This window comes from Pleurodeles waltl, chromosome 3_2, assembly GCF_031143425.1.
Source record: "Pleurodeles waltl isolate 20211129_DDA chromosome 3_2, aPleWal1.hap1.20221129, whole genome shotgun sequence".
NCBI classification, from domain to species: Eukaryota; Metazoa; Chordata; class Amphibia; order Caudata; family Salamandridae; genus Pleurodeles; species Pleurodeles waltl.
In genome coordinates this window covers 52,123,592-52,149,342 of record NC_090441.1, presented here as the reverse complement: position 1 = coordinate 52,149,342, position 25,751 = coordinate 52,123,592, and the positions used below count along the sequence as shown (strand labels likewise).

Genomic DNA, 25,751 nt, shown 5'->3' with positions numbered 1-25,751 from the left:
CCCCTTCAACACTTATATGACACCTCTGGCCAGTGTCATTAAAACCAACGGACTCAACATCATATCTTACGCCGACGACACCCAACTTATTGTCTACGAAGACACCACCAACACCAAGACTAACTTCCACAACTGCATGACAAATGTCACCATCTGGATGAAGGATTACTGCCCGAAGCACAACACAGACAAATCAGCAGTACTGATCTTTTGAATCAAAAACTCTCCATCCATGGGACACATCTGGGGGGGGGGGGGGCAGGGGGATGAATCCTCGGAACTCAGACCTACTCCTACACTGACCATGCTAGGAACCTAGGCATCATTCTGGAAACAAGCTAACCATGACAACTTAGGTCAACTCCCTCTCCTCCTCCACTTCTTCATACACTGCATGCTTTTTAAGAAATGCAAATAGACACCCCGAAACTCAAGACACACAATCACCCAGGTGGCCCTCATCTCCAGCCAACTGGACTACAACAACACTGCAGGGATTGCAGCTCACCTCATCCAACTACAGAGCATACAGAACGCCACAGTCAAAAGTCATCCTGGATGTCCCTAGACAAACCCACATCACCCTCTACCTCAGGGAACTCTATTGGCTCCCTGTACAGAAAAGATGCCATTTTAAACTCCTGTACAATACATACAAGGCCCTACACAACTGCAGAGCCGCCTACTAGAATCTCCATCAACCCACAAGATACCTCGACTCCGCTTACCTTTTTCTAACCCTCAACCCCCACATCCGACGTAGCAGATGTGGTGGTCGCGCCTTCTCCTAACTAGCAGCGAAGACATAGAACAAGCTACCCTGGCATCTCCAGACCTCCCCATCTCTTCCAGAGTTCTGAAAGTCCCTAAAGACTTGGCTATTCACCTAATTAACTGGACCCTGCCAGCGTCTGGATACCCTCTGGGGTGACAAGAAGCACTCTACAAATCTACCGACTGATTGATTGATTGATTGATTAGAGTAAGAGGCGACAGGAATAAAGTTATTTTGTGTTTTTTCATCATCTGCCTTTATCCAATGTCAAACCTTAGAAGCAATTTTTGGACTTTAAATTAAATTCCCGGATTCTCGAGCTCCTTTACATCCCAGTAGTAGGCATAGACGTTTCCAGAAGGGGAAAAGGCTTCTCTGGTAATAGTGTTTTTGTTATTTTTTTAATTGTTCGTCATTGCTTTGGCTTTCTGCTAATTTTCTTTGAATCCTAACACTGTTTGGAAGTCTTGAAGCATGGCAGCCACTCCTGCCAAGGAGCATTCTATATTATATGATATACAATGCACATTACCAGCTGTAGTTCGCAAGCCTCTGATTGTGCATCTTTTGCACTGGTGCTCCCTGAGATGGCATTTACTGCCTTCTTTTGTCTACCGCTTTTTAATACTTAATGAAGCCAGTTGCTGCAGGTGAGTAAAGTACCTTTTCTATGTGGGCTGGTATCACTTTCTAACACATTTTGGTGTTGCAGTTCTATGGAATCGCTGGCCAATATGAACTGAGACATGCAGGGTGTAGATCTGGTTTGAGGATGACTATGAGTTGAATACAACATAAAGTAGGCTATCATAACAGTACAGAAATGGGCTTGTCATAGCAGAGTACAGAAAGACATTGTAGGCTGTGGCCAATGATGGAGTCAGATGTGAGGAGAAAGTCTTGTAGGATGAGATGCTATAGACATCAGATCTAGAAATCTATTTCGAGTGCAGCTATTTCTACTTCTACGTCTAAGCTCAGAAGTTTCAGTGATTGTTTAGTTTTGTCATCAACATCTGGAATGGCTATATCACTAAGACACAGAATCATGGACTCATGGCCTAGGTACTTGCCCTGTGCAGTGTTGCATAATAATTGAACAAATAAATAACAAGGTGATGGATGAATGCTTGAAAACTCAGCAACTGGTGATCGTTCAGAGTATAATGTATTTTCAACTAATTTGCACTCAAGACATAAACCACAAAAGGAGTTTGTTGTCTCTGAACACAAAATAAATAGGCCAATGCGCAGGAACATTTCTCAATCCCTCTAGAAGCCATATAGCATTTTTCCTGCCCAGGCATGGCAGACAAGGGCAGGGAAAATAGATGGTGGTAGTTCTCTGAAACAAGTATTGAAAGAGGGAGGGATATCCGTCACTGTGTCTTGGTGGCCACTTGTCAGACAAGGTGCCAGGTATAAGGTTAACATCAGGGGAAATAGTGGTAGGTCAGCAAGTGCAAATCTGGTGCTTTCACTGACTCTATATAGAGAGGGAGAATCAGTAGCTCAATGGGGCAGGAGCACCACCAATTCGAAGTGGTGCTCCCGCTTCACCACCTGTTTTTTAGTAGGTACAATGAGTACCTACTAATATGCGAATAATTCAGATTGCAACCTGATTTCGTCCTCTCATAGGAGGTTGGTCTCTCTAGTAGCAGGACCACATCAAAGTTTTAGACGTTGAGCCATTTGAACAGAGCTCTGCGTTTTATTGGGGAGCTTAACCTCAGAAGATCTGACTTCAGCATTTCAAACCCACCCACCATCAACCACACAATGATCTCTTTTCAAAAAGCAATTTTGATAAACATAAAAGAGAGTGAGATGTGCCTGCGCCCAACTACAATATCTTTCCAGAAATATTATAATCTGCTTAACTGCAAGGAGTATGTAAGCAAAAACATGTTTGCCAAAGTACCAGTTATATGAAATTTGATGTTCTAGTTGCGAAGCTGCAAATTAATTGTGATGCAATGCTACTGTAATACTAAAGTGGTAAAGAAAGATTGTTCTAATAGACTGTATGCACTTTTTTGGAAGCAACTAGACAATTTGACAGAAGTCAAAAGACCAGGATGAATGGAGGAATCCAGAAAACTGACAAGTGAAAAATAGGCAGACTGCTGGACTCTGGGAGTGTTCTGACATAAGTGGAAAGGATCAAGGAAGGAAGTGGAGAAATGAGGAGGAGAACTCCTACTGAATTCAGGAGAGAACTGAAAAAGAGTGCAAGACTTGTTGAGATGACTATGACTGCATTACGACAAAAGGATCTGTAATTCGGAGGTTCCTTTTATGGCTGTCAAGAAGAGGAAGAGGAAAACAGGAAGTGTTGCTATGTTGAAATGGGATTCAAATTATATTATGCAACATAACATCCATGTTGAATTGGAACTGAAGGTTCTGGAAAGTTCAGGACAGAATACTCATATAGGTTTAATAACTGTTAAACCCTTTAAATGAAAAATTCACTTTACTACTGCCTTGCAAAGTAGAGAGGAGATATCCGTTCCACAGTAGTTGGGATGTGCCACAAAAGCCACCTAAACCTGCACATGTGCACAGAGTTGTGCTGCCAGGCCAAGGAAGCCCTAAGCGCCAAAGCGGGGAAGATGCCTGCGACCACAAACCAGCTGCAGAAAGGGGATCTGGTCCTCCTTAAGCCCAAGCATAGCTTGAAGACCTTGATCCTCACTGCAGTTTATCAAGCACTTTCCCACAATAAATTGCATGGGGTGTGGTAATGACTATGAAGCTTGGAATTCCGATGAGGTCCTGAGCAGTAGTTATTGCACAAATCTTAATCTTAGTCAAAGTTCAAGTCCTGATGGAGAGAACATTTGTTTTTGAATGGTACTCTGTGTGCCTATCGTCAACCTTAGGCAACTAGCAATACTACAAAACTACATTTATACAGCAATAAAGGAAGGAAGAGAAAACACGTTTCAAAATACAATAGGAAAACTTATTTATACGCAATAACACATGATAAGATGTTATTTCTGTGGGGTCTAATCTTGCTAAGGCTCTACAATGGTTTTAATGGACCGTGAATGTGTGGTATTGTGCTAAATAAAACAATAAAGGTTTGTCACAATAAAAAAAACATAAGTGGAAATCATACTTTTAAAAGCATGAGTTTCCTAAATGTAAAATGACAGGTTGCTAGTTCTCGCTTCAAGGTAGGGTTTCGGCACGCACGTGTAGTGCATTAGGAAAGGCAGAGAAAGACTGGGTTTGGCAACTTGGAGTCCTTACTGTGGGAGGCAAATAATGCATGCAAGTACAGAAGTATAAACAATGGAATTAGTTTAGTAGGTAACAGTTGATTGTTTGACAAACAAACAGCTCTCATGTTTACCACTTTGGTTAGTTATAAGAAAGTGCTATTGATCCTACAAACAATTTAGTTTAGTGCACAAGAGTTACTTTATTGACACAAGAGTTTAAGCTCAGTCTATTACTCTGGTCATTAACATTAGTTAGGGCATTGGAGTGTTTCGTTTGTGGATCACAAACTGAGTAATTTACATGGTAACTGCCACGACAGCATATCATAAGTACCTGTAAAGTCAAGTACAGTGATTGGGTGCTTTAGTTTGAGTAGTGTATATGAGTGTCCAACAGAGGTCTGAAGGGACAAAATGAGATTTGCGATTCCTACAGGTGCTGCAAAATTAAACTCAACGTGGACCAAATATCATCATTCAATAAAGATATCAGTATCAAGCACCCACACAAGTCCACGCACAAACAGACACGCACCCCACTCATCCACGCAAGCATTTTCCCACACCGCCGGATTGGAGGTGGTCAACGCTGGCTGCGGAGGTGCGACCGCACCGGCGGGCCAGACAGAGGTGTGGAGGTTTGGATTCAGCCAAACCCCACAGCGCGTAAATGGCGGTCTTCACCGCCGGCTCCGTGGCGGTAAGACTGCCACGGCGAGTCTGGCAGCCTTATGACCGCCAAACTTGTAATGAGGGCCTAAGTCCAACAATCAATGAAGTGATGAAAGTAATGATTGAATTATTTCAGCTACTGGTGACTGCTCAGGGTACCTTCCAGTCCATTGTTTTGACCACTGTACCACTCTTGACAGAGACCTGCCTTATGTGGCAGTTTCGGCTGGACTATTCGTATTGGTGCTGGACCAGAACTGATTTATATTTAGTTTGTTCCTGTCTGAGGTGGCATGATGGGCAAAAATTATGGACTGTATGGCAACCTAGAGTAAACAACAGTGGCTGAGATTTCAAACAATCCAGCATTCACTTTTTTCCTGAGGTCTCAGGGGAACAGCTCAGTGGGCTACTTTGGTTTCAAAGAAAGCAAGCTCTACACTTATCCTGGTGCTAGTCCTTTGTGATACCTTGGGGTAAGACCTAAGCTGACCCACGCAAATGTATTGTCACTGTAAGCATGCAGGCAATGTTGTGCCTCAAAGAGATGTGGGACACAAGAACAGCTTACTTTAGCCACAAATCACGAGGTCGTGTGCATTCAGGACTTCTCTCCAGGCCACAGAGCCTGTGAAAATAGCATTTTTATGTTTTTACTTTTTGCTTATGATGATGTTTGGGAATGCCTAGGGCAGCAAAAAACCCACAAACATTTGGCCACAGAGGAACATGATTCCATTGATTAGTTCCTGAAAGAAAATCGTAGCTTGCACTTGTAGTGAAAAACAAGTCACTTACTTTCGGTAACAATCTTCCTGGTGGATACTTTAACAGCAAATTCCTCATCCGTTGAATATTCCACAGGCATCAGACTGGACCCGGAAACTTTTAGAGCAGTTCTCCTGCATATCACTAGGTGCATCATGCGACTACATGCCAACGTCATTCCGCTAAGGAAGTTACAACCAGACCAACATATATGTGTCACCCAGGCAGACCAACATGAATTGCTTTCTAGGCTGTCCGCGAACTCAAACGCAGAACTTGCTTGCAAATTGGAATGTCCAAAGTGTAGAGGGTCATTGACAAATATGCGCTCACTTAGAGTATCCATCAGAAAGGTCAATACATAAGGAAAGTAACTATATCTTTTGATAGATACCTCTAACCACAAATTCCTCACGTTGTGGATAGATACCACAGCAGTACTCCCGCCCCCCCCAAGGTGGTGATTCTGTAAACTGGCTTAGACCAGAAAGTCATGCAAGATCATCATAGCACCAAACAGATGTGTAGAACAGGCACTCAGCATGTTAACACAGTGGTAGGAGCTTTCACTCTGGTGGAATGAGTCTGCAAGCCATCTGTGGGCTCCTTTTTCGCAGGCACTTAGAAGATTTGTCTGCCGATTTTTCTGCAGGGAACAATTCATTGGTAGATGGAATGTTTTTGCACCGCTTTGTCCTTCTTTGCTCCAGAAATTCCTACAAAGAGCTGATCATCCACTCAATGTTCCTTGGTACAATGAGTATAGAAACTTAATGCTCTTTTATGGTCCAATCAATGGAGTCTCTCTCTTCCTCCTTAAGACACAGCAAAGAATGCCGGAAGGATGATAGCCTGACCAACATGTAAAGGAGTAACCACTTTGGGTAGATATGAAGTTCAAGTCCTCAAAACCAGCTTATCAGGGAAGATGGTGGTATAAGGTGGATTTACATAGAGAACCTGAAGTTCACTCGCACTTCTAGCTGATTTTATGGCAATAAGATTGTCTTTAAGGTCTTTAAGGTTAGAAATCTCAAGGGACAACTCTGCAATAGCTCAAAAGGAGTTCACATCAGAAATGTGAAGACTACATTCAAGTCCCACTGAAGCGTCACAAAGGGCTTCGGTGGAGACAAATGTTGCAAACCTTTCAAAAACGTCATCACAACTGGTGATTTTAATAATGAAGTCTGATCCGGCAGGAAAGCACAGAGAACTGATAAACAGCCCTTAGTTTACCCAAAGCAAGTCCTTGCTAGATCACGATAGAACAACAGAACTTCAGGCAACCTTGTTTGTAAACGGTCAATTTGTCAGGTGCTGCACCAATCTGTAAATTTGGCCGCTAACATACACTAATTTTGTGGAGGAACACCTCGCCCCCAGTATGACACCAACAACCTCAGGGTGCAGGTCAAAGGAGGTAAACTATTGCTGCTCAATTTCCCAAGATGGAAATGTAAAGTGTGCAGGCCCGGGTGCAACATTCTGCCTTGCTTCTGCAAAACAAGATTCTCTCAGCGTTGCAGCTTTATCAGAGGACATGCTCATGCCGAGGAGCTCCAGGTACCACATTCTACTGCCCTAATCTGATGCCAGTGGGATAACTTGTGCCCAGTCATTCTGAGACCCACTCTAAAAGGAAGACATTTCCGAGAGAGAGCAGCCTTGGAGCTGACATTGCATGTTTTCTGTGGTGGTGAAAAGATCAAACTCTCTATTGCTGGAGCACAACCTTCCTTCGATGACAGGTTAGGAATGCCTTCAACACTAAATGAATCACCCTCAACTCCAACAAACTGACGTGGAGCTACGTCTCCGCTGGAGAACTCTGATCCCCGCCTCTCTTAGATGGCCTCCTCATGTCAGCAGTGAAGCATCCAGGACCACCATCACCTCTGCGTGGGTAAAGAAGAGGGCCTACCAAGACACAATTGAGGTCAAGTAGCCAACATTTTAGTCCCTCTGGAATTTGTATACAATCCGACAGATTTCCCCGATGTTGTGTCTACTTGGATATTGGGTCCCGCTGCATACCCACATGTGCCATATGGTATCAGTCACTAGCAGGATAGAGGAGACCAACAATCCCAGCAAGCTGTAAGTGACCTGCTCTAAGATCCAGGACATAGGCTGAAACATCAGTATCATTGCCTGAATGTCCTGGACTCTCAATTCTGGGGGAAAGGCACAAAACCATACTATGGGGGGTCATTTCAACCTCGGCGGTCTTTTCACAAGACCGCAGAGGGACCGCCGTGCTGAAGACCGCCAGTGCTGGCGGTTTTCCGCTCGGCGAATTAGGACTGCTGGCAGCCCTCCGTCCTTTTCCGGACGGAGAGCCGCCAGCAGCCATACTGGTGGTCGGCGGGGAAGTGGAGGTTGCTCCACCTCCACCGCCCTTCAACAGAACACCACCCACGAATCACGTTACATGATTCGGCGTGGCAGTGTTCTGTTGACGGGGTGCTGGCGGCGGAGCTGCCCCCATGGATCCCGTCCCCTCCCGGAGGATCAACGGACTAGGTAAGTTGATCGTCCGTTAGGGGAGGGGGGCGGGGGGTGTTGTGTGTTTTGTGCGTGCATGGGGGTGTGCTTGTGAGTATGAAGAGGGGGTGTGTGTGTGCGTGTATGCATGCAGGGGTGTAGTGTGTTTGGAAATGTGTGCGTGTCTGCCTGTATGTATGGCTGTGTGTGTGTATGTCTGAATGTGGGTATGCGTGTATGACTGTGTGTGTGTCTATTGGCATGTTTGTTCGTGTGTGTGTGCGGGTATGTGTGTTGGTGGTGTCTGCATGCGTGTCGGATGTGTGTCTGTGTAGTGATGTCAGGGGTAGGGGTGGGGAGGGGGGTTCTGCCACCTTTTGCGGGGTGGCAGGAGGGTGTCAGGGAAGGACACTGATAGTGCTTACTGCCGGGTCATGATACCGCCGGCGGTCTTGTGACGGCCGCCGGGCTGGAGACACAATTCTCCAGCCCAGCGGTCGTCTCCGCCCTGGCGGTCGGTTCGGAGAAGTGGCGGATGACCACTGTTCAAATTTTTTTACCGCCAGCCTGTTGGCAGTAAGACCGCCACTTCTCCACCAACCGCCAGGGTTGTAATGAGGGCCTAAATCCAGAATGGCTTAGATGAAAGGGAGCATCTGCAAAGGAGTCAGGTGTGGCTGTGGCTTATTGATAGAGAACCCGAATGATGTTAGGAGGTTCACTGTGATCTGCATGTCGTTAAAGACAGCCTCAGATGAGCCTTCAGGTCCAGCATAACCTTTCAGTCTCCAAATTCTACAGCAGACAGGCCCTGGCCTAGTGTAAGCATTTTGAATTTGTCCTTCCACAGGGTGGCATTGACAGCCTCAGATGAGCCTTCAGGTCCAGCATAACCTTTCAGTCTCCAAATTCTACAGCAGACAGGCCCTGGCCTAGTGTAAGCATTTTGAATTTGTCCTTCCACAGGGTGGCATTGAAAGGAAAAAGATCTAAAATAGGATGAAGACTTCCATCGTTCTTTGGCACAAGGATCTAGTGGGAGTTAACACCGAGTTCCTACTTTTAAGGCCAAAACCGACTCTATGGTCCCTCTGGTCAAAAGGACTTTCACTTCTTGCTGTAAGATGGAAAGAGGGTCCTCTGTCAGCCTCCCTGAAGGTGGTGGAAGGAGCAACAAGTTATAAAGCAATTGACGGGCATTGTTCCAATGGACGATATGGAGGACCCACTTGTCTATCATGATGGCTTTCCATCCTTGGAGGAATTATTGGATCCTGACTCCGACAAGGTGGCTGTATGTTGGCAGGGACACACTAAAGTGGTTTTGCTGTGAGCTGCATGTTGTTGTGCGGTCCTCAATGCCTTTGAGAACCATGGCCTTTATCACAAAAGAGCAGAAAAACCTGTTTTGCTGGGTAAGGAGTCTGGCATGGATGAATAGGAAACCCTGCACACCAGGGAGGGGGCAAAATCATTGGTACAGTCGCCTTGTGGGAATACAAAGGCCCAAGGAATATGCTGTTGCTTTGCTCTTCTTGAAATGCTCTGAGGCCCAGTCCTCTTTGTCATCAAAAAGGAGAGATCCATCAAAAGGCATTTCCAGTAAAGATGCTTAGATGTCCCTGGAGAAGCCTGTGGGGCTCATTCAGCCTTGGTGCCGGAGGGCCACACCAGTACCCATGGCCTGTACCAGACAATCAGTTGACTCCAGTCCTGAGCGTATCAAACATTTTGCTTCATCGTTTTGGTTCTCAATAGCCTGCTTAAGAAACACTCAAAGGTCTTCCGGAGTAGATGGTAAAGGATATGGGATTAGTAGCCAAAGAGACAACAGCCACTGACCTATCTCAGAGCAAGGCTCGTGGAGCCAACTGTATCTTCTTTAACACTCCTGGTTGGGGGGGATGCTTGTACCACTAGACTTTGCCGAGAGAGATGCTATGTTAAGAAAGCAGGATCGCTAGTTGCAGAACAATGACAACAGACAACATGTCTGTTAACAGGTGCCACTGCAGGGCTTAGCCCAGGGGCCCAGAAGGGTGTCAGTAAGTGCCTATTTAAATGGCAAGAGTGACTCAGTGGAAGTCTGCCCACGTTGTAGAACTTCCGTCAATACATATGGTTGGCAATTGTGGATCTAACACCTCAGCTACCCTTCACGTTACTACAACCCACTGGCATCCCAAAGCTATTCATACCAGTTGTCTTCATCATATTGGGAAAATTAATTGTCCCCGTCATCATAGTTGTGGTTTTCAGAATAGTGCCAAAAAGATTATGCAAAGTTTGAGCCTCCCATATGGTAAAGGTATCAAAATCAGAGGGGTTAAAAAAAAGTTGCACACCGATGGCCAATTTTGGTCGAGTTTGTGGTGGAATCAAATCAGAGTCAGATAGCACAATAGGCGGTATGTCCTCACCTGGTGTTGACAGCATCAAACTTTACCAGTGCAAGGGATGGTGCTGAAGCAAGCAGCGGAGTCGGTGCTGAACATGATACCCATGCAAAGGGCACATACTGCACTGAGGGCAGACCTGCCAGTGACAGTCCAACAGGAGGACCTAAGGATTCTTGGAGCCCAAAGGTGCGCCAGAGGAAACCATTAAAGGAAATTTACAGCATAGCCTCCTTGAAAGCTTCTACTTGCTGCAATGTCACAGACGGACCTGGAAACTCAGGGTGCATCTGGACCAGACTCTGAATCGGCTGCAATGGAAATTGGGAATGAGACCGGGAGGTATGCTGATGCCCTCCCAACATCTCTACAGTTCGAGATTGGTAGGAAGAGGCAATTGCCTGCTTGGATCTTTTGTGTATTTTCTTTGACTTACCTGAAGAATGCGATCCCAGGAGCAGGATCTTCCTTTTGACTATTCACCTCGCAGAGTCTTCTTGTCCTTGGTGACATAAAGTTTGGCTTTCCCATATAGCATTTAGGTTCATCTGAGCACAGGTGCCACAGGCTATGGAGTCGTGGTCCGACCCCAGGGACCACAAACAGACTTTGTGAGGGTCCGTTACAGACATTTGTTTGCGACAGTCCCAGCACAGGTTGTAGCTTGTGGTTTTAGATGGTGAAGTTTCCTTTGCACACTGGTAAAATTTCATAAGAACAATTTGGTCAAAGACCAGTGAGAAACTCCGGAACCATGGCTGAAAGCGGCACAAAAAGGAAATTACATCAATGCACATGGTTGGCACAGGAGGACTGCTCTAGAAGTTTCAGGATCCAGTTTGATGCTTGGGGCTTATTAACAAATTCACAAGGGGAGGAATCTGCATTTAGAGGTGTCTATCATAATGATGGTTGACTAACAAGCAATCTGAGTATAGTCTGGGTTGGGTAGCTGAAGAACATTGCACATGAAGTAGTTGAGGAGGCAGAGAGTCCATGGTGTGCCAGACTCAGGAACCAGACTTGATCCCGAACCACCTGAGGGGTTACAGAGAAGAAATTCTAAATATGACAAGAAACTTCATTTTGGAACTCTTGGAGTTGATGGAAAGGATGTGTGGCAAAAGCGAACAGGTAATGGGAAGGAGGTGCCTCAATAGGAGGTAAGGCAGCAGGATGTCAAAATCGAATGTTTTACAAGTCAATCAACTAATCCTATAAGTCAGGTTAAAGGCAGACTTTGCAAACCAGTTATTTGCTGATCATTCGTGCCTGCTCAGCCTCAATCCCCAGTTGTGCCGTTCACCCTCTAGCTCACCTCCTCCCAACACAAAGTTACAGGTGATGTGCTAATGAAAAAAAAGGAAACACAAGAAGTACATTAGTGTGGCATGGTTGGGGAAAATATGATTGCATTATATACTGCACCCCAACACCAAAAGTTCAATATACCAACCAGAAAAGCAAAGATTATTTCGTACCAGGGTCAGCAGCCATCATCTTGTCGCTCCAGTCTTTTGGTTCCAGTTGCATCACACAACGTCCGTGCACAATCCATGAATCTGGAGAGTCGAGAAACACCGCACAACAAAATGGTGCAACTTTGATAATCCAAAGATGGCTCCTGTGATGATCCCCATCACATACAGGTATGGTTTTCAGCTGCCATGTTATGCCTCCACCAGAACTACAGAAGTGCAAAAGATGAAGTTTCTGTACGGCTCGATCAATTTCTTGTTTTAAAGTGTCGTGGCATACTATCTCGTTACTAACCCCAATAACTTCTCTTGATTTATCTTCAACTCCATAAATCATATACCCTCCTTGTGTGTTGGCAAAGGCAGAAATATACCTTGGCAATGTTTCTTTGAAACGTTTCAGGCGATTCTTTGTTGGAAATAGTTTAAATTCAACATGCAGCGATTCACCAAAGCTCAGGGTTTGTTTAAACTTTATTTGATCCACCTCAAAAAGCCTAGCAGGAAAAGCATGAATGATACCCTCCTGGTCACATAAAAGGGACTTTTTTGCTAGAGGTTCATTGGCTTTGTCGTCTCTGACATTCAATTGCTTCTGCTTTAGAAATTCCAAAGCATTGCTTGGATTTAGCTCTATGATCGATGTTGAAGATCTGCGGAATAAGTTCGTACTAAGACTACAAATGTGGGGCTTTGCAGGATTACCCAGTAAAGGAATTTCCGCAGCCCACGATTTCACGAAAATCAGCAAGAGTTTGTTTTGATGCAAAATCTCAAAATACTTTTGCAAGTCTGCTGTTTGGACAAGGTCTCTCTGAGACTGCTCAATGTCCAGTCCAAGCCCATGCTCCACATAAGCATACTTGTTTCTATTTCCTATTTGAGCTATTATCACTCCTCCTCCTGAATTTAATAGTGCACAGGCAGCTCTCATAATCCTCTGGTTTTGAATTTTCCTCTTATAATTCTGCATCTCATTACGCTCTTTTTCTCCAAAGTTTATTTTTCCTACTTCGATAACCTCATCAGGATAACTCGTTTCTAAATTAAGTCTTATTTCATCTGTAACCATCGCGCTCCTGAAAAAGAAAAAAGGAAAAAGGGAAAAAATAACTCCATTAATTCAGTGCCTAAAATACTTACATTGATTAGAAATGTCCTCATAATTTTATTACAAGCCCATGTAGTTACTTTTTTACTAACATGCATGTTATTGTGAACACAAACCTTTCAAGTTCAAAGGTAATCTGTTTTAGGATGTACTTCATGTCATACCAATCATAGAGAATGTTTCCCTTGCCTCAGTGGAGCTGCTGGTATAACCAGCATTTCTCCCAGCCCCCTAAGGGAATGGCAGAAGAATGTATCACCTAGAAGAAATCAGTAATCAACTAATCTCTGTCATTCCCATTTCTGCATAACCATTGTTGGTCTACTCAAGATATTGAAACATCATACCTTCAGCAGCAATGTTGTCTCCTTCAGACAATCCAGGGCCCACTCAAACTCCACCCTTCAACACAGCTCTAAGAGGGTGAACCAAACTGGCACACTTCCTGAGAAACTTAGAGTAATATTCAGCTAATCTAAAAGGGATCATAAATGATCTTTGTCTGAAGGAACAGGTGATTTGACAATTGGTTCAATTAGATCTAACTTTGTACTTAGTTTCTCTCCTGAAACAGAATGACCTAGGGAAGTCACCATACCCACTGTAAACTGACAGTTGTCATGTTTTACAGTCAGTCCACTCCCCTCAAGTCTCTACAGAACTTGCACCAGGGTGATCCGTCATGATCCTCTCTGCTGTTGCCATGTACCATGATGTTGTCCCAAAAAACATTATATTCTTGACACCGTCAAAACTTTTATAATCACCATCTGAAAAAAGCAGCTGCATAAGCTAATTCAAACATCATTCTTATGAATCAAAATGCCCATAGAGGTGTGATAAAAGATGTTAGCAGTCTGGATTCTACCTGCAGCAACACGTAATAAGTCAAACAAAAATTACACAGAACAACTATCTGTGCATCACCCAAAATGGGTAAGGCTTCAACAATGTGTGGTAATGGCTGTCAATCCACCCACATATTTTTCTTAAGATTTCTGAGGTCAATACACATTCTGATGTTCTCGCCCCCACCCTTTGTGGCAGATGCTTTCATTTACTAACTCAACTTTTAATGGTTCCATCATCAAATTGGGCAACTTTCGCCCCTTGTGCACTACTGGTTTGGCTCCTTTCTCCAGTTTGATTGTCTGCTCAAAATTAGCAAGGAGCCCAATCTATTGTCAAAACTAAGTGGCAATCTCTGAATTACGTCTTCATATTCTCCCATCCACAATATCATTATCACCTGCTGAGAGCTGGAAAGCTTAGGTTTAAAGTAATGCCCAGGTCACTTTGATGTCTCCATTCTAAAAGACTGTTTCCCCTACTTGCCAGATAGACTTTGCCAACTGTTTCATAACCCTTGAAAACATTCTTCATGTTAATATATACAATTACATCAATCTTAACTCCACCACATACACCAGAATTGATGATGGGCTATTCACCATCAAATATACTCTACCAATTTTTGTCACCAATAAGCATGCGCAGAGAACCAGAATATTCTCAAAAGTAACAGTTTTACCATCAGGTACGATTAATCTCTGTATTGCATTGGTCAACCACACTCTTCGGTCTGGAAACTTGCAAACCAACATTTCTCATTTCATCTTGCAATTCATCTAACTGATACACAGTGCTTTCATTTCACAATACTTTTACAAAGTCTTGCATAGTTTCTCCATTAACCACACTTCCTACAAGAAGAGCTCCTTGCATAACATGCAGTCCTATTTATAGAATGCAACAGACTGCCAAATTTGTAACATCTATTTATACCGTCCCTATCATCCCTTCAGCATGATTACTGACATATCATACACACCCTGTGGTTCACCCTCACCCTTACCCATCGGTATCTCATCCAAACTCCCACATATTGTGCCCTTTAATGCCCATGAGTATATAAAATCACTTATGTTTCTCCACCCATTGCTAGAAGATAAGAATCAAAGTTTTTTCCAATGTTTCCATTTCAGTAAAGGTCCACCAGTCTCTCAAAGAACCTGAGGCGGTTGAGTCATACTAGCTGCTGCTATCATGTATACAGACAATAAAGGTTATTAGGTTAAGAATAGGTTCTCAGTTTGAGTACTGTAACAGTTGTAAAATTGCACCACTAAATCCCAGTGTACAGATTTAAACAAACTGTAGAGTTTCTGTGATAAAAAAACACTTGATAAAATTGGCAACCGAAAAGTAGCAAGGAAGTGAATAAATCACCACGAGTCAGAAATGTACCTCAAATGTAAACTTCAATTACATTTGCATATCAGAGTTGAAGTGGCACAAAGAATATATAAGAGTTGTTAAGTAGAGATTCAATACCAGTCGCTTCTGCTACCAAATAACAAAATACCACTGGAAGCAGAAACTCAGGAAATTTCACTCACTGTTTTCCTTACACCATAGCTTATTGAGGAAAGGCCCAATCCAAGATGGCTGCCACACATACATAACCCTGTTTCCTGGTCACAGTGCATAATAGATGCAGTGACTTTACACTGCTTCAGGAGAGTACAGTGGTGTAATGGTCAGGAAATGATGGTCTCTAATTGTCCATGAGCAATCGCCTGTGGCTGAGACTAATTTAAACATTCCTTCCATCACATTGTTGTTTGTTGCAACTGCCTGAGATGCAACGGGCATGCCCAGAGGTGGACACTGTGCTCACTGTGCTAAGGGTTCAAGCAACACCTCATTGTCAAGCCCTAAGTAGGTTGACACTAGCCTGAGGTTGCTTGTGTTTCTGCCTGGAAGGGGCCTGGCCAGGTAGTTCAGTCGGACTGTTATTACTGGAAAAAGTCCAAGAATGTTTTTCATACAGCAGTTCTCTCTTCAGAATGGCATAGTGGACAAAAGGCGATGGACTGGAATGAGGCCCCATGCAATTGCCGGGGGCTTATGTTAATTCAAGCATTACTTCCATCACCTTGTTTGTGTCTTTCTCTGTACAGCCCAATATGTGTCCTCTAGCCTGTGAACGTTGTTTCAACTTTACGCTTCTAAGCTGCTTAAAATCGAACTTGTGCTAACCTAAACGAAGATGGACTTTCACCCATTTTCAAGTGACTCTGCACCACACCATGTGATCATTATTGTTATTTCTCGGTTCTCAATAAAGAATTGCAATCTTTTCACTAAAAGAAGGTAAGCAGTCCCAGGAGCTTCTCACCAAGCTGTACCCAAACAAGAACATCCCAACTATCCCAGACTATAGTTCTTACAATGTGACGATAATTCTGCTTGAATAAACTGTCAGAATGACTGTATTCAATGTAGTAATATTATGAGAGAATCTTCAAATGTATTCTGCAGTAAACCTGTACTTCTTTCTTGTCTCTCATTGGTGCATATCCTGAGAACCATGTACAGGCTTAGTAATGTAGGAGACCTGTTGTCTAAAGTCCTATAAAAGGATGTATTTTTCCTCTGTAACTAGGGGTCCACCATTCTCTACTTTATAAGATGAATCTGTGATGAACTTTGAATTGATCTTTAATTTACTCTGTATTTATGAACTATACTCTTTAGCCATGTTTATGAGATACTTATGTATTTGGCTTAACAATACTTTATATAATACTCCTTAAAATCTTGACCCATGTCTATCGTTCTTATTGAGGAAGTTACAGTTCTGATTCTTGATTTGTGCTCACCAGAAACGCTACAGTTCAGATTCTTGATTTGTGCTCACGAGAAATAGAGGCGGGACGAGTTAGGGAGAACCAAAGTCTGTACAGAGATGACACCGCTCCCGGTCCGTGCAGTTGGTGCAGATTTGTGTAAGTTTATGAAGAGGCATTCATTTCACCACAGGTCATAAATGTATGCCAGTGTCTACAGTAAATCCTTAAATGCTGCATGTTGTCATCATGGTCTTCCTACTCTTGTTGCAGGATTTATTCAGAGCAAAAGGTTCTCCTTCTAACAGTCACGCTCCACACACACACTCTGCTGTTTGGGTATGTAGCCCTCAGGTGCTTCCACATTCCAGGAGTTCCCACTGAATACTGGCCAGTCTTCCATCTATGGAGCATCATCTGGGCAAAGTGCAAGTCACTCCTGTGCACTAGTTTTATTTTTGCCACCTTGACAGTCAAAAAATTCCCACCCCAATGATTCCTTCACTGGTCTTTTTTTCTTGTGGTGCTGTAGAAGTGCTTGGGAGAAGAATGGAGTCACCATCCTCAGATCGTGTGCCTTGTATAAGCCTGGAGGATGATGCACTTGGTGTTTTCGATGCTCTCTGGATTTCTCTGAGGCCATGATGCCTTTGGATTGTATTTATTGTGAGCTGACTCTGGCAAACACCAATCCAGTAATGGTGATTAGCAAAATCATATTTCTACGGGGTGTGGGGCTTTTTATTAGTGCCTCATGAGTGCCAATCAAATGACTGCTTTCATTTTTATGCATTTTTGGACCTCCCATGTGTACAGCGGTACTCCTGCAGAACCCACAAAACTAATGAGTGCGCATCAGGGGAATCCCATGTGGGTATACTTCAAGTTGGGGTCCAACGTTACCCTTGCGGGACGCAAAACAAACCAAAAAAAAAACGCTGTGCTCACCATGAAGGGGTAGTTTCATTTAAAGGTTGAGCCTAGAGCTTTCCAGGCCCAAAAAGAAAGGTGTCTGTAAGAAAATGGCTCCCTGTTGCAGTTACCCCACACTTTTTGCCTGATACTGATGCTGTCTTGACTGAGAAGTGTGCTGGGACCCTGCTAACCAGGCCCCAGCACCAGTGTTCTTTCACCTAAAATGTACCATTGTTTCCACAATTGGCATGCCCCTGGCACACAGATAAGTCCCTTACAAAAGGTACCAGTGGTACCAAGGGCCCTGTGACCAGGGAAGGTCCCTAAGGGCTGCAGCATTTGTCCTAAGGGACCCCTCCTGCCATTTTACATTGTGTGTGTTGGTGGGGAGAAAAAGGCAAGGTCGACATGGAATCCCCCTCAGAATGCCATGCCCACAAAATACTGCCTATGGCATAGGTAAGTCACCGCTCTAGCAGCCCTTACAGCCCTAAGGCAGGGTGCACTATACCACAGGTGAGACATTGTAAGTACAGTGTGGCCATACCATATTAAGTATATGGTCTGGGAGTTTGCTACACTGAATACTGGGAAGTTTGGTTTCAAACTTCTCAGAATAATAAACCCACACTGATGCCAGTGTTGGATTTATTAAAAACAAAATGCACACAGAGGGCATCTTAGAGATGCCCCCTGTATTTTACCCAATCCTTCAGTGCAGGACTGACTGGTCTGTGCCAGCCTGCTGCTGAGAGAGGAGTTTCTGACCCCCTGGGGTGAGAGACTTTGTGCTCTCTGAGGACAGAAACAAAAGCCTGCACTGGGTGGAGGTGCTTAATACCTCCCCCCTGCAGGAACAGTAATACCTAGCAGTGAGCCTCAAAGGCTCAAGCTTCATGTTACAATGCACCAGGGCACTCCAACTAGTGGAGATGCCCGCCCCCGGACACAGCCCCCACTTTTGGCAGCAAGTCCAGGGGAGATAATGAGAAAAACAAGGAGGAGTCACCCACCAGTCAGGACAGCCCCTAAGGTGCCCTGGGCTGAGGTGACCCCTGCCTTTAGAAATCCTCCATCTTAGTTTTGGAGGATTGCCCCAATAGGATTAGGGATGTGCCCCCCTCCCCACTGGGAGGAGGCACAAAGAGGGTGTAGCCACCCTCAAGGACAGTAGCCATTGGCTACTGCCCCCCACACCTAAACACACCCCTAAATTCAGTATTTAGGGGCTCCCCAGATCCCAGGAAATCAGATTCCTGCAACCTGAAGAAACAAGAAGGACTGCTGACCTACAAGCCTGCAGAGAAGGAGGAAAATGACAACTGCTTTGGCCCCAGCCCTACCGGCTTGTCTCCAACTTCAGAAACCTGCTCCAGCGACGCATCCAACAAGGACCAGTGACCTCTGAAGCCTCAGAGGACTGCCCTGGACTAAAGGACCAAGTAACTCCCATGAACAGCGGCCCTGTTCAAAACCAGCTACTTCTTTGCAACAAAGAAGCAACTTTCAAAGATTGCACGTTTCCTGCCGGAAGCGTGAGACTTCACAATCTGCACCCGACGCTCCCGGCTTGAGATTCAAAGAACAAACACCTCAGGGATGACTCCCCGGAGACTGCGAGTCCGTGAGTAACCAGAGACGACCCCCCTGAGCTCCCACAGCGACACCTGCAGAGAGAATCCAGAGGCTCCCCCTGACCGCGACTGCCTGTAACAAGGGACCCGACAGCTGGACCCAGCACTGAACCCGCAGCCCCCAGGACCTAAAGGAACCAAACCTCAGTGCAGGAGTGACCCCCAGGCGACTCTCTACCTTGCCCAGGTGGTGGCTGTCCCAAGAAACCACCCCCGTGCCTGCCTGCACCGCTAGAGTGACCCTCGAGTCCCTCCATTATTTCCTACCTGAAACCCGACACCTGCTTTGCACACTGCACCCGGCCGCCCCTGTGCCGCTGAGGGTGTGTTTTGTGTGCCTACTTGTATCCCTGCAGTGCTCTACAAAACCCCCCTGGTCTGCCCCCCGAGGACGAAGGTACTTACCTGCTGGCAGACTGGAACCGGAGCACCCCTGTTCTCCATAGGCGCCTATGTGTTTTGGGCACATCTTTGACCTCTGCACCTGACCGGCCCTGACCTGCTGGTGTGGTAACTTTGGGGTTGCCTTGAACCCCCAACAGTGGGCTGCCTATGCCCAAGAACTGAGACTTGTAAGTGTTTTACTTACCTCCTAATCTAACCTTTACTTACCTCCCCCAGGAACTGTTGATTTTTGCACTGTGTCCACTTTGAAAATAGCTTATTGCCATTTTTACAAAGACTGTATATGATATTGCTTTTATTCAAAGTTCCTAAAGTATCTAAGTGAAGTACCATACATTTAAAGTGTTTAATGTAAATCTTGTACCTGTTGTTCTTAAAATAAACTAAGAAAAATATATTTTTCAATATAAAAACCTATTGGCCTGGAGTAAGTCTTTGAGTGTGTGTTCCTCATTTATTGCCTGTGTGTGTACAACAAATGCTTAACACTACTCTCTGATAACCTGTAAAGAAATGGCTCCCTGTTGCAGTTACCCCCCACTTTTTGCCTGATACTGATGCTGACTTGACTGAGAAGTGTGCTGGGACCCTGCTAACCAGGCCCCAGCACCAGTGTTCTTTCACCTAAAATGTACCATTGTCTCCACAATTGGCACAACCCTGGCACCCAGGTAAGTCCCTTGTAACTGGTACCCCTGGTACCACGGGCCCTGATGCCAGGGAAGGTCTCTAAGGGCTGCAGCATGTCTTATGCCACCCTAGGGACCCCTCACTCAGCACAGACACACTGCTTGCCAGCTTGTGTGTGCTGGTGGGGAGAAAATGACTAAGTCGACATGGCACTCCCCTCAGGGTGCCATGCCAACCTCACACTGCCTGTGGCATAGGTAAGTCACCCCTCTAGCAGGCCTTACAGCCCTAAGGCAGGGTGCACTATACCACAGGTGAGGGCATATGTGCATGAGCACTATGCCCCTACAGTGTCTAAGCAAAACCTTAGACATTGTAAGTGCAGGGTAGCCATAAGAGTATATGGGCTGGGAGTCTGTCAAAAACGAACTCCACAGCTCCATAATGGCTACACTGAATACTGGGAAGTTTGGTATCAAACTTCTCAGAATAATAAACCCACACTGATGCCAGTGTTGGATTTAGTAAAAAATGCACACAGAGGGCATCTTAGAGATACCCCCTGTATTTTACCCAATTGTTCAGTGCAGGACTGACTGGTCTGTGCCAGCCTGCTGCTGAGAGACGAGTGTCTGACCTCATGCGGTGAGAGCCTTTGTGCTCTCTGAGGACAGAAACAAAGCCTGCTCTGGGTGGAGGTGCTTCACACCTCCCCCCTGCAGGAACTGTAACACCTAGCAGTGAGCTTCAAAGGCTCAAGCTTCGTGTTACAATGCCCCAGGGCACTCCAGCTAGTGGAGATGCCCGCCTCCTGGACCCAGCCCCCACTTTTGGCGGCAAGTCCAGGAGAGATAATGAGAAAAACAAGGAGGAGTCACTGGCCAGTCAGGACAGCCCCTAAGGTGTCCTGAGCTGAGGTGACTCTGACTTTTAGAAATCCTCCATCTTGTAGAAGGAGGATTCCCCCAATAGGATTAGGGATGTGACCCCCTCCCCTTGGGAGGAGGCACAAAGAGGGTGTACCCACCCTCAGGGCTAGTAGCCATTGGCTACTAACCCCCCAGACCTAAACACGCCCTTAAATTTAGTATTTAAGGGCTCCCCTGAACCTAAGAATTTAGATTCCTGCAACAACAAGAAGAAGGACTGCCTAGCTGAAAACCCCTGCAGAGGAAGACCAGAAGACAACAACTGCCTTGGCTCCAGAAACTCACCGGCCTGTCTCCTGCCTTCCAAAGAACTCTGCTCCAGCGACGCCTTCCAAAGGGACCAGCGACCTCTGAGTCCTCTGAGGACTGCCCTGCTTCGACGACGTCAAGAAACTCCCGAGGACAGCGGACCTGCTCCAAAAAGACTGCAACTTTATCCAAAGGAGCAGCTTTAAAGAACCCTGCAATCTCCCCGCAAGAAGCGTGAGACTTGCAACACTGCACCCGGCGACCCCGACTCGGCTGGTGGAGAACCAACACCTCAGGGAGGACCCCCGGACTACTCTACGACTGTGAGTACCAGAACCTGTCCCCCCTGAGCCCCCACAGCGCCGCCTGCAGAGGGAATCCCGAGGCTTCCCCTGACCGCGACTCTCTGAAACCTAAGTCCCGACGCCTGGAAAAGACCCTGCACCCGCAGCCCCCAGGACCTGAAGGACCGGACTTTCACTGCAGAAGTGACCCCCAGGAGTCCCTCTCCCTTGCCCAAGTGGAGGTTTCCCAGAGGAAGCCCCCCTTGCCTGCCTGCAGCGCTGAAGAGATCCCTTGATCTCTCATTGACTTCCATTGCGAACCCGACGCTTGTCCTAACACTGCACCCGGCCGCCCCCGCGCCGCTGAGGGTGAAATTTCTGTGTGGGCTTGTGTCCCCCCCGGTGCCCTACAAAACCCCCCTGGTCTGCCCCCCGAAGACGCGGGTACTTACCTGCTGGCAGACTGGAACCGGGGCACCCCCTTCTCTCCATTGAAGCCTATGCGTTTTGGGCACCACTTTGAACTCTGCACCTGACCGGCCCTGAGCTGCTGGTGTGGTAACTTTGGGGTTGCTCTGAACCCCCCACGGTGGGCTACCTTGGACCAAGAACTGAACCCTGTAAGTGTCGTACTTACCTGGTAAAACTAACAAAAACTTACCTCCCCCAGGAACTGTGAAAATTGCACTAAGTGTCCACTTTTAAAATAGCTATTTGTGAATAACTTGAAAAGTATACATGCAATTGAAATAATTCAAAGTTCCTAATGTACTTACCTGCAATACCTTTCAAACAAGATATTACATGTTAAATTTGAACCTGTGGTTCTTAAAATAAACTAAGAAAAGATATTTTTCTATAACAAAACCTATTGGCTGGATTTGTCTCTGAGTGTGTGTACCTCATTTATTGTCTAGGTGTATGTACAACAAATGCTTAACACTACTCCTTGGATAAGCCTACTGCTCGACCACACTACCACAAAATAGAGCATTAGTATTATCTCTTTTTACCACTATTTTACCTCTAAGGGGAACCCTTGGACTCTGTGCATGCTATTCCTTACTTTGAAATAGCACATACAGAGCCAACTTCCTACATAACCCTACTGCTCAACCACACTACCACAAAATAGAGCATTAGAATTATCTACTTTTGCCATTATCTTACCTCTAAGGGGAACCCTTGGACTCTGTGCACACTATTTTTTACTTTGAAATAGTATATACAGAGGCAACTTCCTACAGTGTCTTCAAGGTTTCAGTGGAATTTTGGCATTGTTAGGTGTTGCGGCTCCTAAAAGCGATACCGCAGTGCCTGTGTTAGACAAAGAAACAGCATCTCAAAAGCTTATATCATTAATTCCATTCACAGACAGGAACTTCCCTCTCTTTTACTATTACTAGGGAGTGGCATTTCATGTTCTATACCCCCTCGCAGAGTCTTCTGTCATTTTTAGGTTTTGCCTGCACACTTGTACTGTGTTTGCTCATGTAATTTAAAAATATATATCTTAAAAGGGGCTTAGAACCCGCCCCTTACTTACCTATACTTACTATTGGCAGGGTCCCATATGGGCTCCAACCTCACTTTACTTACCATAGGCTGGCTCCCACTTGGCTTACCACTGGTTAGCTTCCACGAAAGCTTCTACGTCACTCAGCTGGTCATCGCTTCCTCCACACCTCTGTCATCCTGCCGTGGAGCCTCGACCAAGTACTACTTACAGTGGTCAGTGTCCGTGCACATACAAAGGTACTCTTTTTTTATTTTCAAAAGTATCACTCCATCAGAAGGCATCTCTACGCCCGCATTTGTTGATGCTTGCCCTGTACCCCCACCACTTCCCTCCCTTCGTTGTTATTATAGTCAGCAATATCACCCAAAAGGATTTCGCATACCTCGTTCCAAATGCTCCCTAGTTATTTTTAGGAGCAGTTCACATAAAATTTACGCAGAAAAACACCTCTTAAAAATATTTTAGCAGTCGCACACTGTGGCACAATGAACTGTTTGCTGGCTCTGCGTACACACAACCTGAACATGCACGTATCTCGCTTTGTTGTACATTTGTTTTCTTTTAGGTGGGTAAGCAGCTCAGAAAAACATGTTTCTAAACAACAGTCCCCACTGTGCTAGAAAAGAAGAAAGCAGTTTGAGATTTTCAATCGCACCAAAATTTGAAATGAAGAAAAGCGCCCACCTCACGGTCAGCAAAGAAACGTGGCGGAATACCAGGATAAAAATCAAACCAGATTGAAATTACTGTAATTATTTAATTTTTGTGATCAGGCAACATAAAAAAGGAGCACAATTTTCAGCAGGTTGTCATTTCTGAAGAGATTGTTTGACCTGTTGGGTGCCTGGGATGTAACAGTTACATCCTGGGCAGCACTGTGCCCAGGACGTAACTGTTACGTCCTGCACCAGGCCCTTGGAGGAAGCGCTAGCACTCCCCCCGAGGGCCTCCCGCCCCCCCTCCTATGGGAAAGGCTGGAGGGGGTATCGCTTCCCCTCCCACCCCAACCCCCTCCACTCCCCTCCAGTGACGTCTGATGACGTCGGCGCACAATCGCGAGCTGACCTAATCAGAGGTCCCCTCCCATTGATCTGAGGAGAAACAGATTAGTTTCTCCTCGGTATGTGGGGCAGGGGAGGCAGAGAGGCATGAAAAGGGAAGGAAAGGCTTTACCTTCCCTTTTCATGTCTCTCTAAGCATTCCTGCAGCACGATCGTGCTGTAGGAATGCCCACTAGACACCAGGGATTTTGTTTTTTTTTGTTTACCATTATAATGGAGCGACTCCTTAGGAAAGGGTCACTCCCCAGGGGGCAATTTTTTAATTAGCCCTTTTCTACCCCCCTTCAACCTCCTCCCCAGGGCCAGATCAGCCTAAATTAATTAAAGGCATCTAGACACCAGGGATTTTTTTTTGTTTACATTCATAAGGGGAGCGACCCCTTAAGCAAGGGTTGCTCCCCGGGGGCAGTTATTTTTATTAGGCTTTTTCTGCCCTCCCTGGGGGCAGATCGCCCTTTATTAATTAGGCCAATCTGTCCCCCCACTAGACACCAGGGATTTTTGTTGTTGTTTACATTTCAAAGGGGCGCAACCCCTTAGGCAAGGGCCGCTCCCCTGGGGGGGGAGGGCAAATTGTTTTTAGGCCATTTCGCCCTATTTATATTAGGCCAATCTGCCACCAAGGGGGGCAGAAATGACTACACACCAGGGATTTTATTTTTGCGACAATTTTAAAAAAGGGGGAGCGGCCCCTTAGGCAGCGGTCGCTCTCCTGGGGGGCAAATTTAATTTATGCCATTTCTGTCCCCCTTGGGGGCAGATCGGCCAATTTTAATTAGGCTGATCCACCTGCAAGGGGGGAAGAAACCACTAGGCACCAGGCATTTTTTAAAAACATTTTTTACAGCTGGGGAGCGACCCCTTAGGCAAGGGTCACTCCCCCAGATGGCAATTTTATTTTAGGCAATTTCTGCCAACCCTGGGGGCAGACAAGCCTATTTTCCTTAGGCCAATCTGTCCCCAAGGGGGGCAGAAACCACTAGACACCAGGGCTTTTTTGGCGCGAAAATTTGATCTTTTAGCTATATTTGAGGTGTGCTGAGGATTCTGAGTAAGAAAACACTGGGAGATCCACACAAGTCACACCTCCCTGGACTCCTTCGGGTATCTACGTTTCAGAAATGTTTGGGTTTGGTGGGTTTCCCTATATGGCTGCTGAGCCCAGGACCAAAAATGCAGGTGCCCCCAGCACAAACAGGTAGTTTTGTATTTGATAATTTTGATGTGTCCATGTTGTGTTTGGAGGGTATTTCCTGTCGCAGGCACTAGGGCCTACTACACAAATGAGGTACCATTTTTATCTGGAGACTTGGGGGAATGCTCGGTTGAAGGAAATGTGTAGCTCCTGTCAGATTCCAGAACTTTCTATCACCGAAATGTGAGGAAAAAGTGTTTTTTGCCAAGTTTTGAGGTTTGCAAAGGATTCTTGGTAACAGTACCTGGTGAGAGCCCCAAAAGTCACCCCATCTTGGATTCCCCTAGGTGTCTACTTTTAAAGAATGCTCAGGTTTGGTAGGTTTCCCTAGGTGCCGGCTCAGCAAGAGGCCAAAATCCACAGCTAGGCACTTTG

General features: G+C 45.6%; 1 protein-coding gene across 2 annotated transcripts in view; it reads right to left on the bottom strand.

Moving 5' to 3' along the window:
• LOC138286463 (schlafen family member 13-like) overlaps positions 1-25,751 on the bottom strand; it is a 240,303-nt gene that overhangs the window by 113,434 nt on the left and 101,118 nt on the right. For both annotated transcript variants that reach the window (XM_069226749.1, XM_069226750.1), the window contains exon 2: positions 11,816-12,891. In XM_069226749.1, coding sequence (XP_069082850.1) covers positions 11,816-12,891 — 1,076 coding nt within the window. The remainder of the gene's footprint in view (positions 1-11,815; positions 12,892-25,751) is intronic.